Raw genomic sequence first — 18,619 nt, forward strand, 5'->3', positions numbered from 1 at the left:
AGCATGACAATGATCCCAAACACACCGCCCGGGCAACGAAGGAGTGGCTTCGTAAGAAGCATTTCAAGGTCCTGGAGTGGCCTAGCCAGTCTCCAGATCTCAACCCCATAGAAATTCTTTGGAGGGAGTTGAAAGTCCGTGTTGCCCAGCAACAGCCCCAAAGCATCACTGCTCTAGAGGAGATCTGCATGGAGGAATGGGCCAAAATACCAGCAACAGTGTGTGAAAACCTTGTGAAGACTTACAGAAAACGTTTGACATCTGTCATTGCCAACAAAGGGTATATAACAAAGTATTGAGATAAACTTTTGTTATTGACCAAATACTTATTTTCCACCATAATTTGCAAATAAATTCATAAAAAATCCTACAATGTGATTTTCTGGATTGTTTTTTTCTCATTTTGTCTGTCATAGTTGAAGTGTACCTATGATGAAAATTACAGGCCTCTCTCATCTTTTTAAGTGGGAGAACTTGCACAATTGGTGGCTGACAAAATACTTTTTTGCCCCACTGTAGGTTGGAGTCTTTAAAATTGGTTTTTCAACCACTCCACAAATTTCTTGTTAATCAAACTATAGTTTTGGCAAGTCGGTTAAGACATCTGCTTTGTGCATGACACAAGTAATTATTCCAACAATTGTTTACAGACAGATTATTTCACTTATAATTCATTGTATCACAATTCCAGTGGGTTAGAACAGGGCTCCGGGCAGCCGAGCGGAAATGGAGGAAAACTCGCCTCCCTGCGGACCTGGCATCCTTTCACTCCCTCCTCTCTACATTCTCCTCTTCTGTCTCTGCTGCTAAAGCCACTTTCTACCACTCTAAATTCCAAGCATCTGCCTCTAACCCTAGGAAGCTCTTTGCCACCTTCTCCTCCCTCCCTCCTGAATCCTCCTCCCCCTCCTCCCCCCTCCTCCCTCTCTGCGGATGACTTCGTCAACCATTTTGAAAAGAAGGTCGACGACATCCGATCCTCGTTTGCTAAGTCAAACGACACCGCTGGTTCTGCTCACACTGCCCTACCCTGTGCTTTGACCTCTTTCTCCCCTCTCTCTCCAGATGAAATCTCGCGTCTTGTGACGGCCGGCCGCCAAACAACCTGCCCGCTTGACCCTATCCCCTCCTCTCTTCTCCAGACCATTTCCGGAGACCTTCTCCCTTACCTCACCTCGCTCATCAACTCATCCTTGACCGCTGGCTACGTCCCTTCCGTCTTCAAGAGAGCGAGAGTTGCACCCCTTCTGAAAAAACCTACACTCGATCCCTCCGATGTCAACAACTACAGACCAGTATCCCTTCTTTCTTTTCTCTCCAAAACTCTTGAGCGTGCCGTCCTTGGCCAGCTCTCCTGCTATCTCTCTCAGAATGACCTTCTTGATCCAAATCAGTCAGGTTTCAAGACTAGTCATTCAACTGAGACTGCTCTTCTCTGTGTCACGGAGGCGCTCCGCACTGCTAAAGCTAACTCTCTCTCCTCTGCTCTCATCCTTCTAGACCTATCGGCTGCCTTTGATAATGTGAACCATCAGATCCTCCTCTCCACCCTCTCCGAGCTGGGCATCTCCGGCGCGGCCCACGCTTGGATTGCGTCCTACCTGACAGGTCGCTCCTACCAGGTGGCGTGGCGAGAATCTGTCTCCGCACCACGTGCTCTCACCACTGGTGTCCCCCAGGGCTCTGTTCTAGGCCCTCTCCTATTCTCGCTATACACCAAGTCACTTGGCTCTGTCATATCCTCACATGGTCTCTCCTATCATTGCTATGCAGACGACACACAATTAATCTTCTCCTTTCCCCCCTCTGATAACCAGGTGGCGAATCGCATCTCTGCATGTCTGGCAGACATATCAGTGTGGATGACGGATCACCACCTCAAGCTGAACCTCGGCAAGACGGAGCTGCTCTTCCTCCCGGGGAAGGACTGCCCGTTCCATGATCTCGCCATCACGGTTGACAACTCCATTGTGTCCTCCTCCCAGAGTGCTAAGAACCTTGGCGTTATCCTGGACAACACCCTGTCGTTCTCAACTCACATCAAGGCGGTGACCCGTTCCTGTAGGTTCATGCTCTACAACATTCGCAGAGTACGACCCTGCCTCACACAGGAAGCAGCGCAGGTCCTAATCCAGGCACTTGTCATCTCCCGTCTGGACTACTGCAACTCGCTGTTGGCTGGGCTCCCTGCCTGTGCTATTAAACCCCTACAACTCATCCAGAACGCCGCAGCCCGTCTGGTGTTCAACCTTCCCAAGTTCTCTCACGTCACCCCGCTCCTCCGCTCTCTCCACTGGCTTCCAGTTGAAGCTCGCATCCGCTACAAGACCATGGTGCTTGCCTACGGAGCTGTGAGGGGAACGGCACCTCCGTACCTTCAGGCTCTGATCAGGCCCTACACCCAAACAAGGGCACTGCGTTCATCCACCTCTGGCCTGCTCGCCTCCCTACCTCTGAGGAAGTACAGTTCCCGCTCAGCCCAGTCAAAACTGTTCGCTGCTCTGGCACCCCAATGGTGGAACAAACTCCCTCACGACGCCAGGTCAGCGGAGTCAATCACCACCTTCCGGAGACACCTGAAACCCCACCTCTTTAAGGAATACCTAGGATAGGATAAAGTAATCCTTCTAACCCCCCCCTCCCCCTTAAAAGAGTTAGATGCATTATTGTAAAGTGGCTGTTCCACTGGATATCATAAGGTGAATGCACCAATTTGTAAGTCGCTCTGGATAAGAGCGTCTGCTAAATGACTTAAATGTAAATGTAAATGTAGAAGTTTACATACACTAAGTTGACTGTGCCTTTAAATAGCTTGGAAATTACAGAAAATGATGTCATGGATTTAGAAGCCTCTGATAGGCTATTTAACATAATTTTAGTCAATTGGAGGTGTAACTGTGGATGTATTTCAAGGCCTACCTTCAAACTCAGTGCCTCTTTGCTTGACATCATGGGAAAATCACCCAAGACCTCCACAAGTTTGGTACATCCTTGGGAGCAATTTCCAAACGCCTGAAGGTACCACGTTCATCTGTACAAACAATAGTACGCAAGTATAAACACCATGGGACCACGCAGACTTCACACCCTCAGGAAGGAGACGCATTCTGTCTCCTAGAGATGAAGGTACTTTGGTGCAAAAAGTGCAAATCAATCCCAGAACAACAGCAAAGGACCTTGTGAAGATGCTGGAGGAAACAGGTACGAAAGTATCTATATCCACAGTAAAACGAGTCCTATATCGACATAACCTGAAAGGCCGCTCAGCAAGGAAGAAGCCACTGCTCCAAAACCGCCATAAAAAAGCCAGACTACGGTTTGCAACTGCACATGGGGACAAAGATTGTACTTCTTGGAGAAACATTCTCTGGTCTGATGAAACAAAAATAGAACTGTTTGGCCATAATGACCATCATTATGTTAGGAGGAAAAAGGGGGACGCTTGCAAGCCGAAGAACACCATCCCAACCGTGAAGCACGGGGGTGGCAGCATCATGTTGTGGGGGTGCTTTGCTGCAGGAGGGACTGGTGCACTTTACAAAATAGATGGCATCATGAGGGTGGAAAATGATGTGGATATATTGAAGCAACATCTCAAGACATCAGTCAGGAAGTTAAAGCTTGGTCGCAAATGGGTCTTCCAAATGGACAATGACCCCAAGCATACTTCCAAAGTTGTGGCAAAATGGCTTAAGGACAACAAAGTCAAGGTATTGGAGTGGCCATCACAAAGCCCTGACCTCAATCCTATAGAAAATGTGTGGGCAGAACTGAAAAAGAGTGTGCAAGCAAGGAGGCCTACAAACCTGACTCAGTTACACTAGCTCTGTCAGGAAGAATGGGCCAAATTTCACCCAACTTATTGTGGGAAGCTTGTGGAAGGCTACCTGAAACGATTGACTCAAGTTAAACAATTTAAAGTCAATGCTACCAAATATTAATTGAGTGTATGTAAACGTATGACCCACTGGGAATGTGATGAAAGAAATAAAAGCTGAAATAAATATTTCTCTCTACTATTATTCTGACATTTCACATTCTTAAAATAAAGTGGTAATCCTAACTGACCTAAGACAGGGAATTTTTAAATGTCAGGAATTGTGAAAAACTGTGTTAAAATGTATTTGGCTAAGGTGTTTATAAACTTCCGACTTCAACTGTATGTAGAGTGCCATTTTGGAAGGAGACAAAATTAATAGTTGGATTACTTGAACATGTGAAAAGTCTTGTGAAACATTGTTTGAACGTTGTTCAAAACCAAAATCTCAACATTTGTTCTGGATTGTCTCTGTTTCTATCTATATGAGGATTTAAATTTACTCAATGTTTTAAGTTAATATGCTGACATCTAAAAATGTTTTTTATTTATAAATAAAAAATGAATTTTTTATACAGTACCAGTCAAAAGTTTGGACACATCTACTCATTCAAGGGTTTTACTTTCTTGTTACTATTTTCTACATTGTAGAATAATAGTGAAGACATCAAAACTATGAAATAACACATATGGAATCATGTAGTAACCAAAAGTGTTAAACAAATCAAAATACATTTGACATTTTACATTCTTCAAAGTAGCCACCCTTTGCCTTGATGACAGCTTTGCACACTCTTGGCATTCTCTCAACCAGCTTCACCTGGAATGCTTTTCCAACAGTCTTTCCAACAGAGCACTTATTGGCTGCTTTTCCTTCACTCTGCGATCAAACTCATCCCAAACTATCTCAATTGGGTTGAGGTTGGGTGATTGTGGAGGCCAGGTCATCTGATGCAGTACTCCATCACCCTCCTTGGTCAAATAACCCGTACACTTCCTGGAGGTTTGTTTTGGGTCTTTGTGCTGTTGAAAAACAAATGATAGTCTCACTAAGTGCAAACCAGATGGGATGGCTTATTGCTGCAGAATGCTGTGGTAGCCATGCTGGTTAAGTGTGCCTTGAATTTTAAATCACACACAGCGTCACCAGCAAAGCACCCCCACACCATCACACCTCCTCCTCCATGCTTCATGGTCGGAACCACACATACGGAAATCATCTGTTGACCTACTCTGCATCTCACAAAGACACGGCGGTTGGAACCATGAATCTCAAATTTGGACTCATCAGACCAGAGGACAGATTTCCACCGGTCTAATGTCCATTGATCATGTTTCTTGGCCCAAGCAAGTCTGTTCTTCTTATTGGTGTCCTTTTGTAGTGGTTTCTTTGCAGCAATTCAATCATGAAGGCCTGATTCTCCTCTGAACAGTTGATGTTGAGATGTGTCTTTCACTTGAACTCTGTGAAACATTTACTTGGGCTGCAATTTCTGAGGCTGGTAACTCTAATGAACGTATCCTCTGCAGCAGAGGTAATTCTGGGTCTTCCTTTCCTGTGGTGGTCCTCATGAGACCTAGTTTCATCTCGGTGCTTGATGGTTTTTGCGACTGCACTTGAAGACACTTTCAAAGTTCTTGAAATTTCCCGCATTGACTGACCTTCATGTCTTAAAGTAATGATGGACTGTCGTTTCTCTTTGTGTATTTGAGCTGTTCTTGCCATAATATGGACTTGGTCTTTTACAAGATAGGGCTGTCTTCTGTATACCACCCCTACCTTGTGACAACACAACTGATTGCCTCAAACGCATTAAGAAGTAAAGAAATTCCACAAATTAACTCTTAACAAGGCACACCTGTTAATTGAAATGCATTCCAGGTGACTACTTCATGAAGCTGGCTGAGAGAATGCCAAGTGTTCAAAGCTGTCATCAAGGCAAAGGGTGGCTTCATTGAAGAATCTCAAATATAAAATCTATTTTGATATGTTTAACACTTTTTGGGTTACTACATGATTCCATATGTGTTATTTCATAGTATTTCATAGTTTTGATGTCTTCACTATTATTCTACAAATAACTATGTGTTATTTCATAGTTTTGATGTCTTCACTATTATTCTACAAATAATTATTATTCTACAAATTAAGAAAAACCCTTGAATGCGTAGGTGTGTCAAACTTTTGACTGGTACTGTACATTTCACGCTTAATATTGGGGTGTGCTCAGAAAACTGTTCATGCATGAAGTTTATTTTTATTTTCCCATCGATGTAAAGGAAAATACTTCAAATATTTAATAATTTTTCAAATAATGAATTGCTGTGTGAAATCCATACGCATAAATCCGAAGGTGGAATACATAGAAAAGCATTGGTTCATAGCAACAAGATTAATTTAATAGCATGAGTTTTTCAGAAACCATATACAAATATTTGCAATCGTTATCGTTGTAAAACAAGACTGGATTAAAGCAAGGCATTAGATTAGCAGCATGGATCAAGCTCCTGGTAGGCTGAGCGAGGGAGGAGATTGTGACACAGTCACGGAACTTCTGTGGCATATTAACGATGATATAAGAATAACAGAATGACATAAAGCCAGACTGTCTTACCAGGCCATGACACACAATCACAGCCAGAGCCAGTATCCACAAAGCATCTCAGAGTAGGAGTGCTGATATAGGATCAGTTTAGCCTTTTAGAACATAATGAATAAGAGCGGGGATCTGATCCAAGATCAGTACTCCTAGTCTGAGACACTTTACTGTACAGATGTAGGATCTTCATTTGAGCCAGTTTGCTGCAACAGGAAATGTGAATTATTATGTGGATTATAATTAATGAACATCTTTGTAGGAGTTGATACATTTTTTTGCAATGGAAAATCAAGTCTGAAATTTCAAAGTGAGAATTACAAAGTTCAGAAACCTTTTTAAACCTCAAATACACAATTTACATTTCCTGCATTGCAGGAAAGTTCTCCTGCAACAGGGTGATCAAATTAATATCCTACATCTGTATGAATACAGGCTCAAAACTGATGACAATAACTTCAAATCTCAACATAATCTTCTTTGTATGGTGACACAGCTAGCACACAGTAAAGTTCAGAGATGGAACTCATACAGCATGATCAACATATGACAGGTCTGACTGTCTCTTTCATTCTGGTTCCACTAAAGTGGTGGTGAGACAAGCGGTGTCCCAATTGGCACACTATTCCCTATATAGTGCACTACTTTTGACCAGAGCCCTATAGGCCCTAGTCAAATGTAGTGCACACAATAGTGAATAGGGTGCAATTTGGGATGAACGAAAACAACCGTATCTGTCGTTGCATAGACAAGCAAAGGCCAGAAAAATAATACAACAAACAAAAATACCATTTCATCTAGTATCCTGCACCAGAGATATGTGCATCTGCAATTCACCACTATATGCAATGGGACAAAATACCACGTTCCCCTTCCATTCATAGTTTAATTTACATTTTTGAATCGAGTCTGATCTACTGCAAAAATAAATGTTTCTGTACGTTCAAAATAACAGGACTTTCGGATGGCATCTCAAACAACTGCACCATTTGGTTCCGATCATTCAAGCAGCTTGTGTCCATGGGCTAAACTTATTAAGCAAATCCCTCTCCCACTTCCTCTATCTCGATCTCTTCCTCCTCCTCTTCCTCTTGTCCGAAGGGGGGTCCGGTGGAGCCAGAGGGGTCGGAGTGACTCAAGTGGCCAATGTCTAGCACCCGCAGGTTGGTCAGGTGTTTGAAGGAGCTCTCCTTCACAGAGTGGGCTGACAGACGGTTGAACCTGAGAGGGGTACAGAGCAAAGGGCTGTGGGGGTCAGGTCCCGTATTCACAAACTGTCTCATAGTAGGAGGGCGTATAGGATCCGTTTAGTCTTTTTGTCTTTTTTTTCATCATTAGATCATGAATAAGATTATATGGCCTGGAGGATCTGATCCTAGACTTGCATCCTCTACAACTAGCAACTAATCATAACAAAAGGAATCAGGTGCTGAAATTCTAAATATTATGTGATGATGACTGAGCAGATGCTGGAGTTTGATGTGTAAACCAGCACAGCAAGAGCTGCTAACCGATAGGACGTTATGTTTAGAATCTGAACCAGCATATTATGATAACCAATCCGATATGGACATTGTCCATAAGGACCGGCACAACATGTGGTGTAAACAAATCAGGCGTTGAGAGCTTCAATAAGTAAATCAGCACAGTATGTGGTCTTAGCCAATCAGATTGTCTGTCTGCTGTTCTGTCTATGACTCAACTGTTTACCTTCCTTTTGAAGTTCTATTGAGTTAGTAAACACTCTGATACTCCCTGTACTGCATCAAGGGGACATGACACCATGTTATCCCAATCAAGCCAATGTCTTGAGTGTCAGTGAAGTTGACCAATCTTAGTTTATAATACACTCATTATCTGTCCCAGACACTCACACTTTCTACACACACACTCACACGTGCACACACACATATTTACAGTTGAAGTCGGAAGTTTACATACATCTTAGCCAAAACTGTTTACATACAGTTTTTCACAATTCCTGACATTTAATCCTAGTAAAAATTCCCTGTCTTAGGTCAGTTAGAATCACCACAAAATTTTAAGTATGTGAAATGTCAGAATAATAGTAGAGAGAAATATTTATTTCAGCTTTTATTTCTTTCATCACATTCCCAGTGGGTCAGAAGTTTACATACACGCAATTAGTATTTGGTAGCATTGACTATAATTGTTTAACTTGGGTCAAACGTTTCGGGTAGCCTTCCACAAGCTGGGCCTTCCATAAGTTGGGTGAATTTTGGCCCATTCCTCCTGACAGAGCTAGTGTAACTGAGTCAGGTTTGTAGGCCTCCTTACTCGCACACTCTTTTTCAGTTCTGCCCACAAATTTTCTATGGGATTGAGGTCAAGGCTTTGTGATGGCCACTCCAATACCTTGACTTTGTTGTCCTTAAGCCATTTTGCCACAACTTTGGAAGTATGCTTGGGGTCATTGTCCATTTGGAAGACCCATTTGCGACCAAGCTTTAACTTCCTGACTGATGTCTTGAGATGTTGCTTCAATATATCCACATATTTTTCCATCCTCATGATGCCATCTATTTTGTGAAGTGCACCAGTCCCTCCTGCATCAAAGCACCCCCACAACATGATGCTGCCACCCCCGTGCTTCACGGTTGGGATGGTGTTCTTCGGCTTGCAAGGGTCCCCCTTTTTCCTCCTAACATAATGATGGTCATTATGGCCAAACAGTTCTATTTTTGTTTCATCAGACCAGAGGACATTTCTCCAAAAAGTACGATCTTTGTCCCCATGTGCAGTTGCAAACCGTAGTCTGGCTTTTTTATGGCGGTTTTGGAGCAGTGGCTTCTTCCTTGCTGAGCGGCCTTTCAGCTTATGTTGATATAGGACTCGTTTTACTGTGGATATAGATACTTTTGTACCTGTTTCCTCCAGCATCTTCACAAGGTCCTTTGTTGTTGTTCTTTGATTTGCACTTTTCGCACCAAAGTACGTTCATATCTAGGAGACGGAACGCGTCTCCTTCCTGAGCTGTATGACGGCTGCGTGGTCCCATGGTGTTTATACTTGCGTACTATTGTTTGTACAGATGAACATGGTACCTTCAGGCGTTTGGAAATTGCTCCCAAGGATACATTTTTTGGCTAATTTCTTTTGATTTTCCCATGATGTCAAGCAAAGAGGCACTGCGTTTGAAGGTAGGCCTTGAAATACATTCACAGGTACACCTCCAATTGACTCAAATGACTGTCAATTAGTCTATCAGAAGCTTCTAAAGCCATGACATAATTTTCTGGAATTTTCCAAGCTGTTTAAAGGCACAGTCAACTTAGTGTATGTAAACTTCTGACCCACTGGAATTGTGATACAATGAATTATAAGTGAAATAATCTGTCTGTAAACAATTGTTGGAAAAATGACTCGTGTCATGCACAAAGTAAATGTCCTAACCGACTTGCCAAAACTATAGTTTGTTAACAAGACATTTGTGGAGTGGTTGAAAAAACGAGTTTTAATGACTCCAACCTAAGTGTATGTAAACTTCCGACTTCAACTGTATATCTACGCACACTCAATGTAAGCATATGCATGCATAAGCTACACACACACAAACAAGCACACAAATCCCATCCCCCCTCCCCCATTGAACCCATGCAGCATTCCATCCGCTGTAAATTGGCTCAGGCCAGCAGCTCCCACAGCTGTGGAGGGATTTAGAGGAAAAACAAGCGTTTCTAACTGCTGTGATACTTCAGCAGCTGCTGAGGCTGACCCCACAGCATGAAGAGACCAACAGGCTGGAGGACAGAGTGGGCTGGATGAGGTCAGGGCCTGTAAAGTCCTTGAGCTGATAAAACAGCCTAGAGCAGTCAGTCAGACTCCTGCTGAAAAAAACAACTGTCTCTAAACCAACCAGACAAACCCTCAGGCCAGCGTCCCACCAATCTAAGATGATTTACTTTCCAAACTGACCACTGGCCAAAATGTCCTGAAATGATTAGTGGTCTAAGAGGTAAAATAATATGACGGAAACTGATACTAACCTAGCTAGCTACATACACCAGTATCTATTCAGACCAGTGGAAGAAAGCAGATGAGGAGACAAGGATGTTAATGGTTTAGAGTTTTGGGACCCAACCCCACCCACAGACAAGGAAGAAGTCAGAAGAGGACATAAGGAAGGAAACTAAGAGAAAACTAGTTGGCAGATCCGAGCTGTTTTAGTTGGAAATCCAATAATTTCACTTGATTTAATCAATAGTAAAAGCAGCAGAGCATCACAAGCAAAGAAACAGAACTAGACACAGAGGGAGTATCCCTAAATCTTTACCACCATCAATTCTGTTCTGTTCTATCCTGCAAAAAACAGATAAACAAGAATTTACACCTAAATGAAACAGTGACTTTTACTTGGTTATTAATGCTGAGTTTTAGAAAAGCACCTGATTAATTTACATAATATACATTTCATACCCCAACAAGATAATTAGGAGAGTTTAGGAAAGTAGATAAATTACAAAACAACCATCTGATGGGTACTTTACATAGTGTATATGTGTAGGAGATTTTAATGAGTGCAGTGAACACAGAGGTAAAGCAGAAGGACAACTTGTTCCGTCAGCAGCTCCCTCCTTCTCTGTGTCCGTTACATAAGTCTCCTCAGCACAGCGCAGCATAGATCAGGTCCAAACAGAAAATAACCACACGTAAGGATGATGAGGGAACTATCAACCAAATATCCATCAGAGCCCTGGGGCTGCGTCCCAAATGGCATGCTAATTCCATATATAGTACACTACATTTGAGTAGTACTCGTTTCAAAAGTAGTGCACTATATAGGGAATAGGGTGCCATTGGACGAAGCTTGGGACTCAATAGACTAGGGGCTATGTGGCTCTGTCTTACAGCTGGCATCAATCAACAGGACTTAGTCACACACTCCCAGTAGAGGATGAATGGTGATGATTTGAGCTGAGTAGAAGGCCAGAAATGTCTCATTCAGAAACAATGCTACAGAAACGTATGGAACAGTGGAGTGGAAAGTGGAGTGATTTGAGAGAGTTTGATTAACACTCGCATTTGATATTGGAACTTACTGAACATGAGCTGTGGGTTTGAACTGATAAATAGGTTCAGGTGCGTGTGTGTTTCTAGTTGTGTGGGTGTGTGCGTGCATGCATTAGTGTTTAGTCTCTCACCGTAGGAAGATGCCCTTGATGTTGGGGGTGCCCTCGAAGGCAGTGGCAGGGACAGTGCTGATACGATTGGACTGAAGGTACAGGTACTCCAGAGACTCAGGCAGGTCAGAGGGGACATGGGACAGCTGGTTACTGGACAGGTCCAACGTCTGGACGAACACATCAATCAAATCAATCACCTTGTATTTATTGGGCCCTTTTACACCATCAGAGTGCTAACCAACTACCAACAGGTCCAACAACTGAAGGTCAGAGCCAGCAGCCAGCTTTATCACACAGAAAGCCTGTAGGTTCAGTAAACTGAGAGGAGAGAAGTGGTTGAGGGGATCAGACAGATTGTAATGGCGAGGTGTGAATTGGGGTGGGGGGCAACATACATCCTCTCTCTTCCTCTCTACCTCTCCCCTCTCCCCTCCACCTCACACACCCCAATCATCCGGTCTCACCGTCAGAGCGCTGAGCTCCATCCAGGCTCCTTGGTAGATGGAGTTGAGTTTGAGCTGGTTGTGGTTGAGGTGGATCTCCCTGAGCTTGGACATGCCCTGCAGCGCCCCCTCTGGTATGGAGGTCAGCTGGTTGTCCTTCACCCGGAGGACCTGCAGGGAGCGGGGAAGCCCCAGGGGCAGGGAGTGGAGGGCGTTCCCTGACAGGTCCAAGGTCTCCAGCAGACGCAGCTTCCTGAAAGCTGGACGATCAACGTGGTTTCATTAGAATATGTCATAATAGAGATATTTAACCACTGCGGTTAAAGTTGAAGTCGGAAGTTTACATACACTTAGGTTGGAGTCATTAAAACTTGTTTTTCAACCACTCAATACATTTCTTGTTAACAAATTATAGTTTTGGCAAGTCGGTTAGGACATCTACTTTCCCAACAAGTCATTTTCCCAACAATTGTTTACAGACAAATTATTTCACTTATAATTCACTGTATCACAATTCCAGTGGGTCAGAAGCTTACATACACTAAGTTGACTGTGCCTTTAAAACCTCTTGACGCTAGGGGTCAGATTTTTTTATATTTTTTATAACGTTCCCAAGTTAAACGGACTATTTCTCAGGTCCAGATCGTAGAATATGCATATCATTTACAGATTAGGATAGAAAACACTCCAAAGTTTCCAAAACTGTCAAAATATTGTCTGTGAGTATAACAAAACTTATTTTGCAGGCGAAAACCTGAGGAAATCTAACCCGGAAGCGATTTTTTTTTTTTACATCAGTGTTTCATTTCCAGTCTTTCTTCCATTTAAAGGGGTATCAACCAGATTCCTTTTCCATTGGCTTCCTCAGGCTGTGACCAGGCTTTAGACATAGTTTCAGGCTTTTATTTTGAAAAATGAGCGAGATTTTTCAAAACTAGTCAGGTGTCCTTTGATTAGTTCCTGCACGCGAGAGGGGTAGCTCTCCATTTTCTTTCTCTCTTTTATTGAATAGGTTACGGTCCGGTTGAAATATTATCGATTATGTATGTTAAAAACAACCTGAGGATTGATTATAAAAAACATTTGACATGTTTCTACGAACATTACGGATACTTTTTCGAATTTTCGTCGAACGGAACGAGGCTGTAGTTTTCTGAACATAACGCGCAACCCAAATGGCGTTTTTTTGTTATAAAAGTAATATTTATCGAACAAAAATAACATTTATTGTGTAACTGGGAGTCTCGTGGGAGTGCAAACATCCGAAGATTATCAAAGGTAAGCGATTAATTTTATTGCTTTTCTGACTTTCGTGACCATGCTAATTTGGGGCTAGCTGTTCTAGCATTGATTGATACACTCACAAAAGCTTGGATTGCTTTCGCTGTAAAGCATATTTTCAAAATCTGACACGATAGGTGGATTAACAACAAGCTAAGCTGTGTTTTGGTATATTTCACTTGTGATTGCATGATTATAAATATTTTTTGTAATATTTTGCGCCCTGCAATTCAGCGGTTGTTTAGGAAAATGATCCCGCTAAAGGGATCTGTAGCGCAGAGAAGTTAAATAGCTTGGAAAATTCCAGAAAATTATGTCATGGCTTTAGAAGCTTCTGATAGGCTAATTGACATCATTTGAGTCAATTGGAGGTGTAACTGTGGATGTATTTCAAGGCCTACCTTCAAACTCTGTGCCTTGACATCATGGGGAAATCGAAAGAAATCAGCCAAGACCTCAGAAAAGAAATTGTAGACCTCCACAAGTCTGGTTCATTTTTGGCAGCAATTTCCAAATGCCTGAAGTTACCACGTTCATCTATACAAACAATAGTACACAAGTATAAACACCATGGAACCACGCAGCCGTCATACCACTCAGGATAAAGACGCGTTCTGTCTCCTAGAGATGAACGTACTTTGGTGCGAAAAGCGCAAATCAATCCCAGAACAACAGCAAAGGACCTTGTGAAGATGCTTGTCACGCCCTGACCATAGAGAACCTTTTATTCTCTATGTTGGTTAGGTCAGGGTGTGACTAGGGTGGGTTATCTAGGTTGTTTTATGTCTATGTTGGCCTGATATGGTTCCCAATCAGAGGCAGCTGTTTATCGTTGTATATTTAGGCAGCCATTTCCCCACAGTTTTTTTGTGGGATCTTGTGTTTGGAGTTAGTGCATGTTGCACCTCTTATGTTACGGTTCGTTGTTTGTTTCTCTTCTTGTTTTGTAAGTTTCACGAAATAAAGAAGTGGAACTCAGAGCCCGCTGCGCCTTGGTCCGTCTCTACACACAGCCGTGACAGAAGATCCCACCACATCAGGACCAAGCAGAGTGCCCAGGAAGAGATGGCATCCTGGACTTGGGAGGAGATCGAGGAGAGAATATCCTGGAATTGGGAGGAAGTCTTGGAAAGATACGAAAGCCTGCCGTGGAAACAGACGACAGTAGAAAAGGGAGGACAGCGACGACGCCGGGGTTCGCAGCCAGGTAGAAAGCCCAAAAGACAGCCCACATTTCTTTTGGGGGGGGCGCACGGGGTGGCTCCTACGACGGTCCACAGTCTGGAGCCTCCTGCGATGGTCCTCAGTCCGGAGCCTCCTACGACGGTCTACAGTCCGGAGCCTCCTGCGACGGTCCACAGTCCGGAGCCTCCTACGACGGTCCACAGTCCGGAGCCTCCTACGACGGTCCACAATCCGGAACCTCCAACGACGGTCCACAGTCCGGAACCTCCTACAACGGTCCACAATCCGGTACCTCCTACGATGGTCCACAGTCCGGAACCTTCTACGACGGTCCACAGTCCGGAACCTCGTACGACAGTCCATAGGCCGGAGCCCTCCTTTGCGCCGATGCCCATTCCAGGCACGGCGTCCAGTCCGGCTCCATGGCAGGAGCCTCCCTCTGCGCCGATGCCCAGTCCAGGCACGGCGTCCAGTCCTGCTCCATGGCAGGAGTCTTCCTCTGCACCAGTGCCCAGTCCAGGCATGGTGCCCAGTCCAGCTCCATGGCCGGAGCCTTCCTCTGCGCCGATGCCCAGTCCAGGCACGGTGTCCAGTCCAGCTCCATGGCCGGAGCCTTCCTCTGCGCCGGTGCCCAGTCCAGGCACGGCGGCCAACTCAGCTCCATGGCCGGAGCCTTCTTTGGTGCCGGTGCCCAGTCCGGGTGCGGCGTTCAACCCAGCTCCATGGCCGGGGCCCTCCTCTGCGCCGAGGCCCAATCCGGGCACGGCGTTCTACCCGGCTCCATGGCCAGACCCGTGGTCTGGGCGGGGGCAAAGTCCGCACCAGAGCCGCACCGATGATGGCGGATCTGCGAGATGAGTGGGTACTTCGCCCCGCACCGGAGCCGCCACCGACGCTAGATGCCCACCCGGACCCTCCCCTATAGAGTCAGGTTTTGCGGCCGGAGTCCGCACCTTTGGGGTGAGGGGGTACTGTAACGCCCTGACCATAGAGAGACTTTTATTCTCTATGTTGGTTAGGTCAGGGTGTGACTAGGGTGGGTTATCTAGGTTGTTTTATGTCTATGTTGGCCTGGTATGGTATGGTTCCCAATCAGAGGCAGCTGTTTATCGTTGTCTCTGATTGGGGATCATATTTAAGCAGCCATTTACCCACTGTTTTTTTGTTGGATCTTGTGTTTGGAGTTAGTGCATGTTGCACCTCTTATGTTACAGTTCGTTGTTTGTTTCTTTTTTTGTTTTGTAAGTTTCACGGAAAAAATATGTGGAACTCAGAGCACGCTGCACCTTGGTCCGTCTCCACACACAGCCGTGACAATGCTAGAGGAAACAGGTACAAAAGTATCTATATCCACAGTAAAACGAGTCCTATATTGACATAACCTGAAAGGCCGCTCAGCAAGAAAGAAGACAGTGCTCCAAAACCGCCATAAAAAAGCCAGACTACGTTTTGCAACTGCACATGGGGACAAAGATTGTACTTTTTGGAGAAATGTCCTCTGGTCTGATGAAACAAAAATAAAACTGTTTGGCCATAATGACCATTGTTATGTTTGGAGGAAAAAGGGGGAGGCTTGCAAGCCGAAGAACACCATCCCAACCGTGAAGCACGGGGGTGGCAGCATCCTGTTGTGGAGGTGCTTTGCTACAGGAGGGACTGGTGCACTTCACAAAATAGATGGCATCATGATGATGGAAAATTATGAGGACATATTGAAGCAACATCTCAAGACATCAGTCAGGAAGTTAAAGCTTGGTCGCAAATGGGTCTTCCAAATGGACAATGACCCCAAGCATACTTCCAAAGTTGTGGCAAAATGGCTTGAGGACAACAAAGTCAAGGTATTGGAGTGGTCATCACAAAGCCCTGACCTCAATCCCATAGAAAATTTGTGGGCAGAACTGAAAAAGTGTGTGCGAGCAAGGAGGCCTATAAACCTGACTCAGTTACAACAGCTCTGTCAGGAAGAATGGGCCAAAATTCACCCAACTTATTGTGGGAAGCTTGTGGAAGGCTACCTGAAACGTTTGACCCAAGTTAAACAATTTAAAGTCAATGCTACCAAATATTAATTGAGTGTATGTAAACGTCTGACCCACTGGGAATGTGATGAAAGAAATAAAAGCTGAAATAAATATTTCTCTCTACTATTATTCTGACATTTCATATACTTAAAATAAAGTGGTGATCCTAACTGACCTAAGACAGGGCATTTTACTAGGATTAAATGTCAGGAATTGTGCAAAACTGAGTTTAAATGTATTTGGCTAAGGTATATAATATGTAAACTTCCGACTTCAACTGTTTATATCACCTGAGCTGAAATATCAGTTATGGTGATGATGAAGACTTTATTTTAATCCATTTCTGTTTCATAATGCATTCCAGTATACATTCTGATATTCATGTAGACAGACATACAGAACGTGACAAACATGACAAACAGTACAGTCAGTCATTTCAGCAAACAGTAGTCATTTCCGGTCACAACTTGCAGACGTGTGGCTGTGCGTTTTGTTGCCAACCTTACTTTGCTACCTGACAACTTTACGGTTTTTACTTTTTAATTACCGTTTATATTTTTTGTTTTTCCCTCACAACTTTTTTTTCATTCAACTTTTTTACTCCGGAGGCTTTATCTGGACATGGTTCGACAGCACCTTCAACAGCTGAAGCTAAGTAGTAACATTAACATGATGCATTCTATTTGCAGTCGCTGTACTCATAATATACAGGAGAACGATCGCCTTACGGCGAGGATAGCTGTGCTGCAAGCCCAGCTTCAGACGCAATCGTTAGGCAAGGGTAATTTCAGTGTAGGAAAGGATGAAACAGTGTCTGTGCCACCAGTAAGTACAGATAGTAGTATAAATCCCCTCGCACAGTCCCCGCAGCCGGACAACTTTCTCATGGCTCCTGGGGGAAATGATGTAGGAATGCTCAACCGGTGTCGCTCATTCAGCAGACAGAAACTTTTAACCGGTTTTCCCCATTAAGCAGCGGGTCGGAGTCTGAGGCCGAGCCTTCTCTTGTCTCTACTCCTCCCGTTACGGGGTCTGAGACGCCGAAGCTTCCCACCATTAGCTCTGACAAATTGAAAACCCTTGTCATTGGCGACTCCATTACCCGCAGTATTAGACTTAAAACGAATCATCCAGCGATCATACACTGTCAGGGGGCAGGGCTACCGACGTTAAGGCTAATCTGAAGATGGTGCTGGCTAAAGCTAAAACTGGCGAGTGTAGAGAGTATAGAGATATTGTTATCCACGTCGGCACCAACGATGTTAGGATGAAACAGTCAGAGGTCACCAAGCGCAACATAGCTTCAGCGTGTAAATAAGCTAGAAAGATGTGTCGGCATCGAGTAATTGTCTCTGGCCCCCTCCCAGTTAGGGGGAGTGATGAGCTCTACAGCAATCTCTCACAACTCAATCGCTGGTTGAAAACTGTTTTCTGCCCCTCCCAAAAGATAGAATTTGTAGATAATTGGCCCTCTTTCTGGGACTCACCCACAAACAGGACCAAGCCTGGCCTGCTGAGGAGTGACGGACTCCATCCTAGCTGGAGGGGTGCTCTCATCTTATCTACCAACATAGACAGGGATCTAACTCCTCTAGCTCCACAATGAAATAGGGTGCAGGCCAGGCAGCAGGCTGTTAGCCAGCCTGCCAGTTTAGTGGAGTCTGCCACTAGCAGTCAGTGTAGTCAGCTCAGCTATCCCCATTGAGACTGTGTCTGTGCCTCAACCTAGGTTGGGCAAAACTAAACATGGCGGTGTTCGCCTTAGCAATCTCACTAGGATAAAGACCTCCTCCATTCCTGCCATTATTGAAAGAGATCGTGATACCTCACATCTCAAAATAGGGCTACTTAATGTTAGATCCCTCACTTCAAAGGCAGTTATAGTCAATGAACTAATCACTGATCATAATCTTGATGTGATTGGCCTGACTGAAACATGGCTTAAGCCTGATGAATTTACTGTGTTAAATGAGGCCTCAGGAGGTGTTGCTAACATTTACGATAGCAAATTTGAATTTACAAAAAGAATATATACGTTTTCGTCTTTTGAGCTTCTAGTCATGAAATCTATGCAGCCTACTCAATCACTTTTTATAGCTACTGTTTACAGGCCTCCTGGGCCATATAC

General features: G+C 44.2%; 1 protein-coding gene across 1 annotated transcript in view; it reads right to left on the bottom strand.

Annotated features, from left to right (window-relative positions):
* Positions 1-6,195: 6,195 nt before the first annotated feature.
* Positions 6,196-18,619, bottom strand: part of podn (podocan) — a 42,103-nt gene continuing 29,679 nt past the window's right edge. Inside the window, exons 11-13 of the mRNA XM_071346143.1 lie at positions 12,023-12,261; positions 11,577-11,725; positions 6,196-7,635 (exon numbers count right to left, since the gene is read on the bottom strand). Of these exons, the coding sequence (XP_071202244.1) occupies positions 7,449-7,635; positions 11,577-11,725; positions 12,023-12,261 (575 nt within the window). The 3' untranslated portion in view covers positions 6,196-7,448. The remainder of the gene's footprint in view (positions 7,636-11,576; positions 11,726-12,022; positions 12,262-18,619) is intronic.

The sequence above is a fragment of the Salvelinus alpinus genome, chromosome 16, assembly GCF_045679555.1.
Source record: "Salvelinus alpinus chromosome 16, SLU_Salpinus.1, whole genome shotgun sequence".
Classification (NCBI taxonomy): Eukaryota; Metazoa; Chordata; class Actinopteri; order Salmoniformes; family Salmonidae; genus Salvelinus; species Salvelinus alpinus.